The sequence below is a fragment of the Sycon ciliatum genome, chromosome 2 (assembly GCF_964019385.1).
Source record: "Sycon ciliatum chromosome 2, ocSycCili1.1, whole genome shotgun sequence".
Lineage (NCBI taxonomy): Eukaryota > Metazoa > Porifera > Calcarea > Leucosolenida > Sycettidae > Sycon > Sycon ciliatum.
Window position 1 is genome coordinate 25,424,973 of NC_088644.1, and position 14,019 is coordinate 25,438,991.

General features: G+C 46.0%; 1 protein-coding gene across 1 annotated transcript in view; it reads left to right on the forward strand.

The window, feature by feature from the left end:
• Positions 1 to 1,216: 1,216 nt before the first annotated feature.
• Positions 1,217 to 14,019, forward strand: part of LOC135809347 (acetyl-CoA carboxylase-like) — a 78,020-nt gene continuing 65,217 nt past the window's right edge. Inside the window, exons 1-4 of the mRNA XM_065322683.1 lie at positions 1,217 to 1,470; positions 3,674 to 3,730; positions 5,521 to 5,649; positions 12,794 to 12,913. Of these exons, the coding sequence (XP_065178755.1) occupies positions 1,444 to 1,470; positions 3,674 to 3,730; positions 5,521 to 5,649; positions 12,794 to 12,913 (333 nt within the window). The 5' untranslated portion in view covers positions 1,217 to 1,443. The remainder of the gene's footprint in view (positions 1,471 to 3,673; positions 3,731 to 5,520; positions 5,650 to 12,793; positions 12,914 to 14,019) is intronic.

Sequence of the window (14,019 nt, forward strand, 5' to 3'; positions counted from 1 at the left end):
GTCACTTTTTTGCACCTTGGCCTGTGGACTAGTAGGGCCAAGGATACTACCTGGTGCCAAGTAAGTTGTGGGACGCCAGACTGGACGGAGTGCACCGATGAGCTCAGGCACAACAGCTTGGTACCGTGGTACGACATCGCAGGTAGTGAGTACTCTACAAAAAATAGTAAGCCATGCGAGCAGGGAACCGGTTAACCCCCTATCCCCAGCTGGTGGGCCTTGTAAGCAGGGAGTAGTACAAGACCATTATTTTCGATTTTGACAGCATGTTACAAGGCGAGGACGCGTAGTGCTCCTGACTACAACCATAAACCGGTTGGCAGAGTCCCGGTCTTGCGACCATTTGAACCGTATTGGGAAAACCCAGGTTCGGACCCTCGTTACTCTACGGGTTGGTAGGATTTTTATAATTTTCGTTTTTTTGTGTTGTAGAAGTCGTCGTGTTGCCGCCGTAGTATTGTTCACGTTGCTGCCGCTGCAGGGATCACGTCTGGAAGGATTTGTGATGTTATTTTCTTGTCTTCCTCTGTAATTAAATTATTTGTGATTTATTTCTTTTTTCTTTTGTTCTTTTGTTCTTTTTCTTTTTTCTTGTCTTTTTTCAACTTCTGCCCATGGCGTCCTTCTCTCAGCTCGTCAGCTGTAACAGTCACGCCTTGTAACATGCTGTCAAAATCGAAAAACATGTTACCTAACTACCAAGCAAGGCTTCTGTATATACCAAGACCATTATTGTACTACTCCCTGTTGTAAAGTACGCCAGCATGAGACACTTTGTCAAAAGCCCCCTGCCCTTGTGATGTCATTGTATAATATTGACAGGGACTACTACAGGGAGTCGTAAACAGTAAAATACCATTTTACGACTCCCTGGAAGATACATGTGTAGCTTTTTGTTTGGTCTCTGCGACCCGGACCGGGACTGACAACCCGGACTGACGACCAGGACCGACGCGACCCGGCCGGACAGTCCGTTCATAATGTCCAATGCACGTGGTAAACATGGTAAATGCTGGTAGAAATACGCGGGTACGTGCACTCTACCGTATCGGTATACCTGTCCACTTATAGCTACCAAGAGTACATAACCCCCATACTCTTGTAGCTACTGATTGTACAATGTAGCTGAGCATTTATAATCATCACAACAACATTGTCACCATACCGTACCGGGCATACGGATTATGGTGCCACCACAAACTACAATGGCACGGCTAGCTGCGCTGCAAGCTGCAAGGCCCGCGGCATGTGTGAGAAGCGTGAAGGCGGCGCGCGCCCCGGCCACGTTTTTGTCGTCGTAATCGTATGGTGATCGAGTTCTCGTAGTGTGATTGGTACTTGAATGTTAGTGAATGCATGTTTCCGAAGGATGGAGAGAGGACGACAATGATTTCGACCAGAGCCTTCAGCTGAAATTTGTTTCCACTGGACACTGTCTTCACAATGACAGCGAAAGAAGGCATTATTCATGTAAGTCTTTGACCATAAAGTACTTTTGACTACAAATTTAGTTACATGTTTTTCTCAGCAAATGTTACATTGGTCTGGGGCGTTACACAAAGTTATAGCTGGCGTGCACTTTGTCTCCTCATGCTTGTCATTCATTCTGTTCTGATCATCGTTTACCATGAACAACGTAGCAGTATTGTATTTTGCTTCAGTGCTCTGGCAATTGTGTTTCTTAGCGTTTCTTTCTCCAATTTTGTTCTTTTACGTTTTTAGGTGCTAATAAGCCACAGTTTCTTACGAACACAGTGATGACCATACAGTTTTTTCTAGCAGAAACACCACTTTATATTCCTTGTGTCCGGTATATTTAGGAGACTTGCGTAATGTGTGAATGGCATAGTTCACTCAGTGAATTTGTCTTCACCCCATCTGATCTGACTGGAATGATACCACAATGTAACTCGGATATAACGTACCTGTCAGGAATGACAAAATTATAGTACTTTATTTCCAGTAAAAGAGAAGGGACCAATAAATTACGAGTCATGACTAACAGTCCACCAAGGACTTAGGTAATGAGATACTAAGCTCATGTTGATGTAACGATGATGGACACGTCAGGTACACTAACAAGTAGTTTCACACAACGTACCTTTCGCCGTATTGCTGGCGACGGCTCATCACGTGTGCATTATTAGAACTCAAATGTTGAGCCGATAGTGTTCAAGTAAAAGAGAAAGGATCAATAAGTTACGGGTAATGACTAACCGCCACGCCGGTGTATAAGCCCCCCCCCCCCCCCTCTCTCCCATTCCAGATTTGTTTGCAATGCATGTTCATGGTATACAGTACACAGCGGGACGAGTTTCAGACCAATTGGTCTGAAAGAAAAGAGCCGCTTAGGGTGCATACCCCGTATGTACTCTTGGTGCGGCTTATACCTTTGAATGCGGACAACAATTCTTTATTTCGTTGCGAATCAAAAGTTGGAATAGTAACTCCTTCTGGGTTTCACTGGTTTCCTTAGGGGCCATCCATAATTGTCGCTATTTATCACAAGCAGACAATACGTAGACAGAATTTCTGAAACTCTATTCACACATAGTGAAGTCATTACTTATCCATGCCGGTTCCTTTTTTCTTCTCCTCCCCTTCTCCCTTCCTTGCCGTGGTTGGCTAACACCCTCTCTCTTTGTATTGGCCGGTGTTCTCACTGTGCTATGAGATGCTGCAATAAATAAATAAATAAATTATGATATCCATGAACGATAAAAGGAGCAAAGCCGCTATTTAATAGCGGCTTTGCTCCCACCATACATTTGTACAGTCGTGGCAAATGTCGACGGCGATTATGGACAGGCCTTTAGTGGACTGCAGTTTGTTGCATGTAGTGTGGATTACTCTGCATGCAGGCTGTGCACAGTGTCCTTGATACTCCCTGACTCTCTCTCTCTCTCTCTCTCTCTCTCTCTCTCTCTCTCTCTCTCTCTCTCTCTCTCTCTCTCTCTCTCTCTCTCTCTCTCTCTCTCTCTCTCTCTCTCTCTCTCTCTCTCTCTCTCTCTCTCTCTCTCTCTCTCTCTCTCTCTCTCTCTCTCTCTCTCTCTCTCTCTCTCTCTTTCTCTCTCTCTTTCTCACTCTCTCTCTCTCTCTGTTTCTCTCTCTGAAATTTATTCTCTTTATCTTATTTCTTTTCCATCATTTCCCCTATGAGTTCCTATCAGTTGCTGTGAACACCTTGAGTGGAGAGTGCTTGCTCGAGCGTTGAACCCGGGTTCTTAATCCACCATTCCCAGTTCGCAAGGCTGGGCGGGGTTGTGAGCAGGCTTTCATTTCATCTTTTCTTATTATTTCTTACTATTTCTGCTTTTCATCTCATTACAAAAATTGCGCATTTTTCTCCATCTGCGCATAAAATCTAGACCGACAACCTGCTTTTTAAATCATCCACCTGCTTTCAGGCGTAAAAACCCTGTTGTAGAGGTCTCAGTCCTCATTTGTTAGACTTACCTGTCTTTATAAATTAATGTAACTTTCTCTCTCTCTCTCTCTCTCTCTCTCTCTCTCTCTCTCTCTCTCTCTCTCTCTCTCTCTCTCTCTCTCTCTCTCTCTCTCTCTCTCTCTCTCTCTCTCTCTCTCTCTCTTCTTTCTCCGTGTGTGTGGTGTGTGTGTGTGTGTGTGTGTGTGTGTGTGTGTGTGTGTGTGCGTGTGTGTGTGTGTGTGGCAGGCCGCATCACCGGCTGAGCTTGTCCAGAAGTTTGGCGGAGATCGTGTAGTCGACAGGGTACGTGGTTTGGGTCGGTGATTGCCAACTTTGGCTAAACCTACTTTACAGTCTATGTTTCATCAAGGGTTGTGTTTGCATTTAGTACTGGCATTGCTTCTCTTCCATAGTGACAAGTGAATTATTGTAGTTTAGTTTGCATTCCTCAAGATGCGAAGACTCCACTGTAGATCCCTTATTCATTCCACAATCGTACAATCTTCTTGTGTTTTTTAAGGCTGTGTTTACATGAAGCGTTTCAACCCGGGTTGAGTTCGACCCGGGTCAGATTTCAACCCGCCATGTGCACAAAGTGAATGGCGCGTTTACATGACGCATTGCGCTTGACCCGGGTTGAAATTTTGCCCCGGGTTGATTTCAACCCTCCCCCCCCCCCCCAAGGGAAGGGTTGAAATCAACCCGGGTCAAGAAAATCGTACAAACGTACTTCTGTGCGTATCTCGCGCCAGGTTTGAACGGCACTGCAGATGCACATTTCGCGCGAACGGATTCATGTGACCATACAGGACTGTAGAAGTGGACTTTTGGCGGCATATCAGTATTTGACCCGGGTCAACTGTCTTCATGTAAACGCTCACCTCTTTTGTCTATCGTACAGACTTTCAACCCCCGGGCTGAACTCGACCCGGGTTGAAATTTCCCATGTAAACACAGCCTAACAGGTTAAGTAATAAAATGGAAAATGGGAAATTCTATAAAAATATTTCTTGTGCCGTCATAATTATATCATGTCCACACACACACAATTTGTGTGTGTGTGAAGTAGCAAGGTTTATATCCAGAACGTCAAACATACAAGTCAAACAAATAAGATGTGCTGCGTACCCGCCGTGTTAGTCGAAGTGTTACGTTTAACCCTTTATGTACTGAAAAATTGTACACAGACTGAATTTGATCTCGACTTTCGAGCTTCGTAACTCTGGAACCACACATCGGAGCGCTTCAGCGATTGTTTTAATGGACAGCTGGGAGTTTTCTCTTTGACTTACATATTTTAGTTTTTGGATATAACCCAGAAATGACTGAGTTACGATCGATTGAAAATTTGAAAAGTTTCGATCCCAGGGGATCGAAAGTTGTACAGTCCGTACACAAAGGGTTAACATACAATTTCTCAAACAATATTAATGAGAACGACCAACTTCTTCAATCGCTACCGCCAAAGCCGTTATTTCTAAGTTCATATTATTCGCATTTTCTAATTTTCAGTATAAAACGGCGGTGTGGAGATAATAAGTATTAATACAATAAAAAGAAATAGTTGTGTCGTCCTGTCCACACACACACATACACACACAAAGCAAAGTAGCAAGGTTTGTATCCAGAACGTCAAAATAGAAAATGCGAATAATATGAACTTAGAAATAACAGCTTTGGCGGTAGCGGTTGAAGAAGTTGGTCGTTCTCAGTGTGTGCTCCGGACGGAAGTCATTCGCCAGGAAACATGAGCGCCGTGTTGGAAGCAGCCAAGTTCTTCAAGGAAAATACAAGACACGAAATGCACCATGGCAGGCTTACATTTTGCACTATAATGGCTGCTTTTATATACTGTACTGCCGCTGTGGAATCTGCACAGTGTTCTTCTTTTTCATGTCATTGTGTCGTGGCATGTGTGTTGTGTCATGTCCTGTGCTGAGCAGCAGCCTTAGCTCTCACGTCACAAGGCAGGGGAAATGCGCCACCTATTACCACAGTGTAGTGTAGGTTTCAACTTTCAGCTAGCGTAACGAGTGCATGTACATTTACATGTGTAATGATGGCTTTGCTTTTTGTATTCTGCAATGGCGCAGGTTCTTATCGCCAACAATGGCATTGCTGCTGTCAAGTGCATGCGCTCACTTCGCCGCTGGGCGTACGAGATCTTTGGCAATGACCATGCCATCTTCTTTGTCTCCATGGTTACACCGGAAGACTTGAAGGTAAGTCCAGAAAAGGAACAGTTTTTGGTAAATATGGTCTGAGTCTGAATCTTAAGGAATTTTAGTATGGGCCGCACTCCAGAGGTATGAAATTACACTCTCCATGGAGGCAATAGTTTGTTGCAAGTTTGCAACTGATTGTACCCACATGCGTGTATGTGTGTGTGTGTGGGGGGGGGGAAATACGCTTCAGCCTTCAGGGTGAATATTCAGGGTGAATCTTGTAGAGCTTTCTTTCTGAGAACCAAAAATTACAGTACATTCGTTGAAAATATGATGCAAGCATTTGGCTCTGGGTTGGATGCAGTGCCATGCAAAGCATTATGTAACTTAGGCTTTGCACAAAGCTTCTTGGGCTCAACGACCACGTGGTGTTTGTTGTAACCAAGGTCATAGTTTGCAAGAGGTATGGAACCGGTCTATTTTGTAGTTGATACAATTAAAATAGCAGGCCCTGGTCTGAAGAAACCAGTGCCTCTTGCAGTTGATGTCATGGTTTATCAAACTCCTCGCACTCCTGAACTTTTACGAAACTTGGGGCATGTCGAACCCATAATTCCTACCGTGCAATTAGTCCGTGGGGCAAGTCTCAGAAATGGCTCAGAAAAGAAGATGCCTTCCACCCCACCCACCCCCCCCCCCCCCCCTTTCGAAGTGGTTTTCTCGACGTGGTTGGCTAGGGATGGGTTCACTGAGTTGTCTCGACGATCTTGGCAGTCCAGGAACCGTGCGACTACCTTGCTACGGGCCTTTTTAGTCGCCAATTGCACCAACAAAATTTCAGTATTCGCGCGATTTTATGCTGCGAGCAGCGGCCGATTAAAAAACCCTGCATGCATTTGATTCAGAAGCGATTTATAGCGCAGCGAATTCTCGGAATACGTACGGTAAGCAAAGTGTAACCAATGTTTTCTTAGTTTTACGTTCGACTTCAATCTGAACAAGTGCATTTTTTTGTCAAGATAACTGGAAGTGGCTTCGGCTCGTGGCTGTTGTACTTGTAGACCTACAACTACTTGCAGTAGACTGCCTACCTGCTGGAAGTATGTTCTCTAGCCCTGCTGTGTTGTGCTTTGAGACTGGCCCTGAAGCGGAGAAAGATGAGGATAGCCCGTGCTCGTAGTGGGGCCTGAAAACTCATCAGTTCGAAATATGAGCCAGCGCACGCTAAAATATGACCACAGACCAAAAATTCGATTTTCAGTTTTTTGTTCAAAAATGATCAAACACACCTAATGTTCGCTGTCTGAAAGTTTTGGATTGATCTGACATGTCTAAGTGTTGCTGCAATGGTATTATATGCAGCACTGTTGAAGTGGTGAAGTTCTATGTACAGCAATGGGATTGTCATTTTTGCACACAGTTGATATGTCTCTTGGTTCATCCTTTAGGGGTCAGTTCCTCTGTCCAGGGTCTTATAGCATGAGCTGACAGGTACTCAGCCACATCCAAAATTTCTATAGGCAGCTGAGCTGGGTGTCCGAAATACCTCCTGTGTGGAGCACCATTGGAGAACTGCCAGCGAAAACACGGTCAACATCTGTAGATGGCTGAAGAAGTTGGCACTCCACGCCCTCTCCATCACACTCCACATGTACTTTCAGATATACAGTATACACCGCTACACACAGTCTTCTTCAACATACTCGACGTCGCACTCATATTCCCAACACCAAAGCCCATCTGCACACGGTTTTCTCCGCTCGCCAGAGAGTACTGCTTTCGCTGCCTACTGCTCGTGCTAGCGATGTTCCGCATAAGAGTACTTCAAGTGAAGTACTCAAATTATCGACTTGAGCAAGTTGAGGGAGCAGCAGAGTCAATTGATTGTTTTTGCACTTGCAACCAATACTGGCATTGTCCCGGATATGTGCAGCGATGTCCGTTCTGGCCAAATCATCGGCCGCCTCACCTCCCAAGTCAGTGTCGATGCCAATTGCTTTCCAGGTTTTCATCAGAGTAGAATTGCTCATCACTGCAGATCGTGGGACTACCAGCATCAATTCTTTTACGCTCGATTAAAGTGTAGCCCTCAAATGACTCGTCGCTGTAGCCATCATGATCATCATCTTCCTTCTGTTTCTGACCCGAATCCTCAACATATTTTATCCTGCGCATGGAGTGCGAGGATGTCGTCTTCTTCTGCTCCGCAGTACATTACCACTACTAGGCTCTTCCGTCGATACATCGATGACGATCAGTTTTAGGCGACTCAGCGCAACATGGAATACCAACTCAAACAAATTAACTTACTTGCAACAAAGAAATGCATCTGGAAGTCCAGTCGACCGAGGAGAACAACAACAGCGACTCCCGTTGCACTGCACTTCGTAGTTTTTGCCGCGGAATTCAAATCGCGATCTTCTCGACTTTTTCCAAAAAAGCTGTGGTCATGTTTTAGCGCGCTCTGGCTCATATATATTTTGAGAAACGACGCAATAGCGCAAGTCATGCGATACAAGTAAGGCCACTGTGATATGTTTCATTGTCATTGTCCGCGCATGAACCAGACACATGCCATTTCAGTCAGGTTGATGCAACGCCGTCTTAATTTGGTCCCAGTGAGCCATAGCAAAGTCGCGGGCATGGTGGATGCTACATGAAGACCAATCACAGCGACATCCGTGTCTTGCGCAGTGATGACGATTGTTCGGAACTGTTCAGCTGCATGTTGAGCATGCACAAACATTCTAGTGTCGGCTTCCTCATGGTCACAATCCATCTGTGTCATTCGTTCACGAACAACACAGCCATTTGCAGATGTTAATTCATCGCATTTATCTCCATAGCATACTAGAAGCCTCGTGGAGCCGATAGTACCTGCATACTTGGATGAGGCCCATTCGTCCACTAGGAACTTGCAGAGATCTACCTTGTTCTCATCAACTGATAAGAACTTCTTCCATTGCTTCGGGCTGGCTTGTTGGCTACTATTGACTTTGACACGGAGAACCCTTTGAGCTGTGCGGGGTGTTTGCTCGTATGACTTTGTAGAGACGAGAGGATATGTATCAATGACAAAGTCAAGCCTCTGAGGCGCTTGTCCACTGGGGTGAAATGCCATGATGCGCTTCAAGACATTAGCTGCAACCTCTCCAAATGTAGATCCTGGCGCGGACATTGATTGCAACACAGCCATACCATCAATGATGACTGCTGTGCGTTCGATCGGCACTGTGTCCATGTACTCGGTGTCCTTCTCCAAGAGCCGCATTAAGTCCGACTTTGCCGTCTTGTAGAAACCTCCCTGTGGTGTAGCAAGAGACCAAGGCACAGGTCCTAGTGAATCGGTGAGGACTTCCTTCAAATCCAGCTTTCTTATCTCGGATATAACCAACATTCGTGAGAAGAAATCTCTGTCAGCCTCAATGATGATGCTACGGCCTTTGGCAACACACACTCGTTTTGAGTGCATGGATGAAAACGTCTTGAGCTTCAGTTTTGATACGGGGCATGGAATGAGACGGAACCGGTGATGAGTCTCTCTGCAATGAACTTCTGCAAAGCAGCTTCTCCAGTGGTACATGCGCTAAGCAGCCCTTCCTTGATTTCTGCTGTGGCAACCTGTCCGCTTGCTACATTCAGGAGGTCTTCTGTTTCAGATATTGGACTGCAAGCAAACGCGTCCACAGCGTTAATGACCTGCACAGAATACCACACAGGAGGAAGTCGAAAAGTAATTTTTGGCTTAGTACTTGAAATGTGTAGCCTAACGTTAAGTTGACTTTGACCTGCACCTTGTACCGAAAATTCAGAAGAATTGTTTCATTCACCATGGTAAGCTTCACTGCAGCACTTGTATGACAAGGAAGTTGTTCTTGAAAACTACTGTGCATGTACTTCTCCCACATGGAACACATTTCAAAGTTTTGTTACATAATATTATAATTACCTTCAGTGTGTCTTGTTCGTCTCGCACCATTCTGCTTGGTCTGGCATTCTTGTGTTGGTTGCTGGGTGGATGGTTTGGTTGAATAGTAGCTCCTCGTTCCATTAAAGTGTCACACGCTGCTGTCATAGCTGCCCGCTCATGTGCCGTAGCCATCCAACGCGTCACAGCCGCATAGTTCATTGTTTTGCCTATGATGCCTCCTTTAACCTTGGTATGCTTGTTCACAGTCTGCTCAATGGCCTGGTCGACAGCAACCTGCGAGAATGGCAGCTCTGATCGCTGTACAGCAAACTCTCCAGCAGACAACACCTCATGTGCATCCACATTTGTGTGCGGCAACTGAGTCATTTGGGCCCAATACAACGTCAAGTAGCGGCAGTAATTTGTGCAGGCATAGGCAAAAACCCACGGAAGCATTTGCCTAATGGAATGCAGATGCAAGGACCAGTGGCTTTCCCGGGACAGGTCTCCTTCGAAGTGCTTTTTCAGCCGTCATTTCAGCTTTTCGGCACGATACTCCCTGCCTAATCTGCTGCAGAACAATTCTCTAATTGACGACATCTGGAGGACTTGCCGTTGCTCAAACACTGCATCCGAGACGACACTGGCAACAAATTCGAATGCTCTTACATAGTCGTTGTCGTCATCTGAACTTCCAGCATCACTATCGGAACTGGAGACTGCTCCACTGCCTCTCACTATCCTGGTGAACCTGTCATAACATGCTTTGTGATACTTTACTTCCAAAGCAAAGACATTAGGACCGGGAGAGCACACTGCCAGCTTAATCCTGGTGTTGTCACGAAGCTCTGCTGACTTCAGTCTGTCCATTGCAGAATCCATCTCGCAAGACACCAAGCGAAACTTTCTTCGTTTCTACAGCTTCGTGTTTGTTTGGCAGATGACGCATAATGTGTAGTCGGTGGTAGGGACATACCCGCACATCTTACGTCTCACATTCGTGTCTTCACGTTCAGTCTCAACGGACGGCGCTGTAGCCTGAGTTTCAGGTGGACATTGTTGTTGCCTCTTCAGGAAACGGTTGACATTACTCTTGCTCGTGTAGTCCTGGTAGCATTTGCGATGGTAGAAACCCTGTGCATTACTCTCATCAGTGACACCAGATCTGAAGAAGAAGTCATGCGTTTCATCCCCGACACCACGCTGTTTGGCTACACAATGCAAGCGCTGCCACGACTGTGCTGATACTGCCACAAGCTTGGCACCATCACCCTTTAGCCTCCTGTTCCAGTCATGACAGATGCAACTGTTCCAGTCAAGGCGTTTCACTTTGCAACTGGGCGATACAATAGCCTCCACAGAGGTCTCAGCGTCTTCCATTCGTATTACATCACTGGACAACTAGAGCTATGTGTGATGTTATACTAGTGCTACTTACAGGCGCGTACGCAGGGGGGGTTTCCCGTTGCCCGGAAACCCCCAAATGTTCCAAACGAGCAACGTTTTTTGGGCATTTTTGGTAGGGCGCATGATCGATCTGGCAAGAATGCAAAACTTCAAAAGATCGTAACTCAGTCAAATCTCGCTCAAATCCAACGATCCAAATTTCCAGGTCGAATAGAAAACTCTCAGCTGTCGGTAGAAATAATTAATTAATTTTGCGAAGCGCTGCGAGCAATGTATTGTGAGATAAATCATTCGTAAGTTGAGCCGCGATCTCGGCAATTTCAAAAGCGCGCAGTGCGACTTGAGTATCGAGATTTTCGTCGCGCTGATTAGCTCAAATTTGCAGGGGCTTCACTTGTGATATTTTCAAGAGTAGACAGCAAAAAAATCGAAACTCTGCGATCAAGAAAAACGAAATCGCTGGATCATGGAGCAGGATGCGTTTGAGCCTGTTTGGGGCATTTTCGCACCGTCGCTGCACGCTACCGCTATAGCCTATAGCGCTGGATATGTGCATGACTGTACTGTGTCCTGGCTATTCATGGTCGACCTCATTCTCTCCCTGGTACCTTTCCACTTCCAGGAAGCCCAAGATAATGAAGATTGAGTGAGTAGAACTGAAGTTCTGATCCAAACAACACGAAAAAATGCATAATTTTGAAATTTTCCTAGGGCTCTTTTAGAAAGGGTTAAAACTTAAAACTCATTGTTTGGGATTCGGTTGGAAACCCCCCTAGAGGTGACCCTGCGTACGCGCCTGACTTACTACAGTATACTGCTTCACAAACGCTACTTCAAAAGATGTAACTATTGTTGAGGGCGTCCAGATCAGGAGGTCAGCGACGTTGACTATTTCCTACTATTGCTATGAATCCTTCTTCCTCAATTCACCGTAGCTCTGCGGCTAGTGAAGGTAGCAACTATCCACTACCAACGACATACAGTACAACTTCCAAATTCTACGGACAGGAAAATTCACCGACTTGGCACGGATGTCACCTTTTGTGACAACGATTGCAGTACTTGGTTTCAGTTTGAAAATGGACTCTTTGCACGAAAATAGTTTCAACGAATCTCGCACACTGTGTGGCAAAGTGATCTGGCTGAAACATCTCCGTGTAGATGGAGGAACTGGACTTCGGACTGGTCGACTCTCTCTCTCCCTAGGTAAACTGAAGTGAAAATGGGAAAACAGTGTCACGTTTATGGGTAGGGGTCAGTGTGCAGCGAAGGGTATCATCATGCGTATAACAGCTACGCTCATTTAAGCCGTCCGACAAGGGAAAGCAAACCGAGGAGGAGTGGAAAGACAAATTTAGAAATAAACAAAAACTGGTGGGAAGAAGAAGGAGAACATCACCGGAGTAGCACGCAGACTGTAGGTATGACATGCTGTGTGGAGGGAGAAGGATTATAGTCATCAGGTCACGCGATGATACTAGACTTGAGCACCTGGTGAAACCTAGTTGTATCGAGCAGCCCTCGTTGAATCAAGTCAGTGCGACTTATAAATTATAATCTAATGATTTTGACAAACCAGAAGGATTTCGATGACAGAAAATATCCCAAAATCGACAATTGGCGAGGCAAATAAAGCCTCATAGCTACGTTGTCGCACGTCCCCTGGCTTGCCAACATTTTCGAGGGTGCTCAGTGAACCAGTCCCGACCCAGCCACGTCGAAAAACCTCTTCGGCAGGGGGGGGGGGGGGGGGGGGGGGTGGGGGGTGGGAGGCGATTTCACATTCTGGCACTTGCCTCACGGACTAAATGTAGTGTGCGGTTTGGCAATTCTTGTCAACGGTTTCGTGATGTTGTGCATTGTAAACCGTTTGTCTCTGTGCAGGCTAATGCGGAGTACATCAAGATGGCCGACCAGTATGTGATGGTACCTGGTGGTAGCAATAATCACAACTACGCAAACGTTGAAGTCATCGTCGATGTCGCACTCCGCACCAATGTGCAGGTATGGTGATCATATTGAGAGTGGCCTGTGCTACATGAACACTGTAATGTGGTATTTTAGACATGGGTCATTCGTGCCGGTAGATGTCATCGTGAGTCATGTGAGCAGTTTACATGTATCAGCAAGAGTATGACCCCAAGAAATGTTCGATTCTGCATGGGGAGCCAGAATTGCAAGTCGACCGACATTGTCGTGTACATGTACACACAGGCGCTCTTTATCGTCTAGCATAGCAAGTTGCGTTCTTTTCGGGGAGGGGGGGAGGGGGGAGGGATCCTGGGTACAAAATACCCGTAAACGATGTTCGTGTCGCTAAAGAGAGGCTTATTCGACCAAATTAATGGAGAAACACAGTAAGTATAGTTATATTATACAGTGCTGCTCAATGAAATCCGATCAAACGAGTGAATGCCACGCCGGGCGCTGTGCAGCCCTAGACCTGCAAACACTAGGATGTGAACTGGTACAGGGTACAGGGTGCAAAACTTGATCCACGCCATTAGATTTCATTGTGCAGCACTGTGCAAGTGATGCAGATCAATGAGAGCATTTGTTAAATACATCACGTGACACTCAGAGAAGTGACAAATTAGCCTTGCTTTCCCTTGTTGTTCTGTGTATTACGCTCTGCCTCCGCAGTGTTGAGCACTGTCAGCACACTGGGTGCATCCTCCGGTTAATTATCGTATCAAAATACTTATAAATAGGGATTGAGAGGGCTTGGGAAGATCTAGAAATCATCAAAGTTACAGTCTTTGTCGTATTCATGCACAGCCGAAGCTTGTCGAAATTCAAAGAATTCACAGATAGAGATTTAGTGACTGCGGCGGAGGCTTCACTGGATGTACGTCGGCTGGCATACAACGTGATCTTGGCAGCGAACATTGGGAGCTTACAGAAAAAGGCCACTGCTGTCAGTGGGAGCTTCCTTATGTAGAGGTTAAACAGAACTGGACCCAGAATGGTGCCCCGCAGCACGTCACTAGTGACTGGCACTAGGGGAGACATTCCAGTGTGGGTAACCACCCGCTGTTGTCTGCCGCGGAGGTACGATTAAAACCAGACCTGGGCCAGTCCGGAGATACCAACAGCTGCACGGGCAAGAA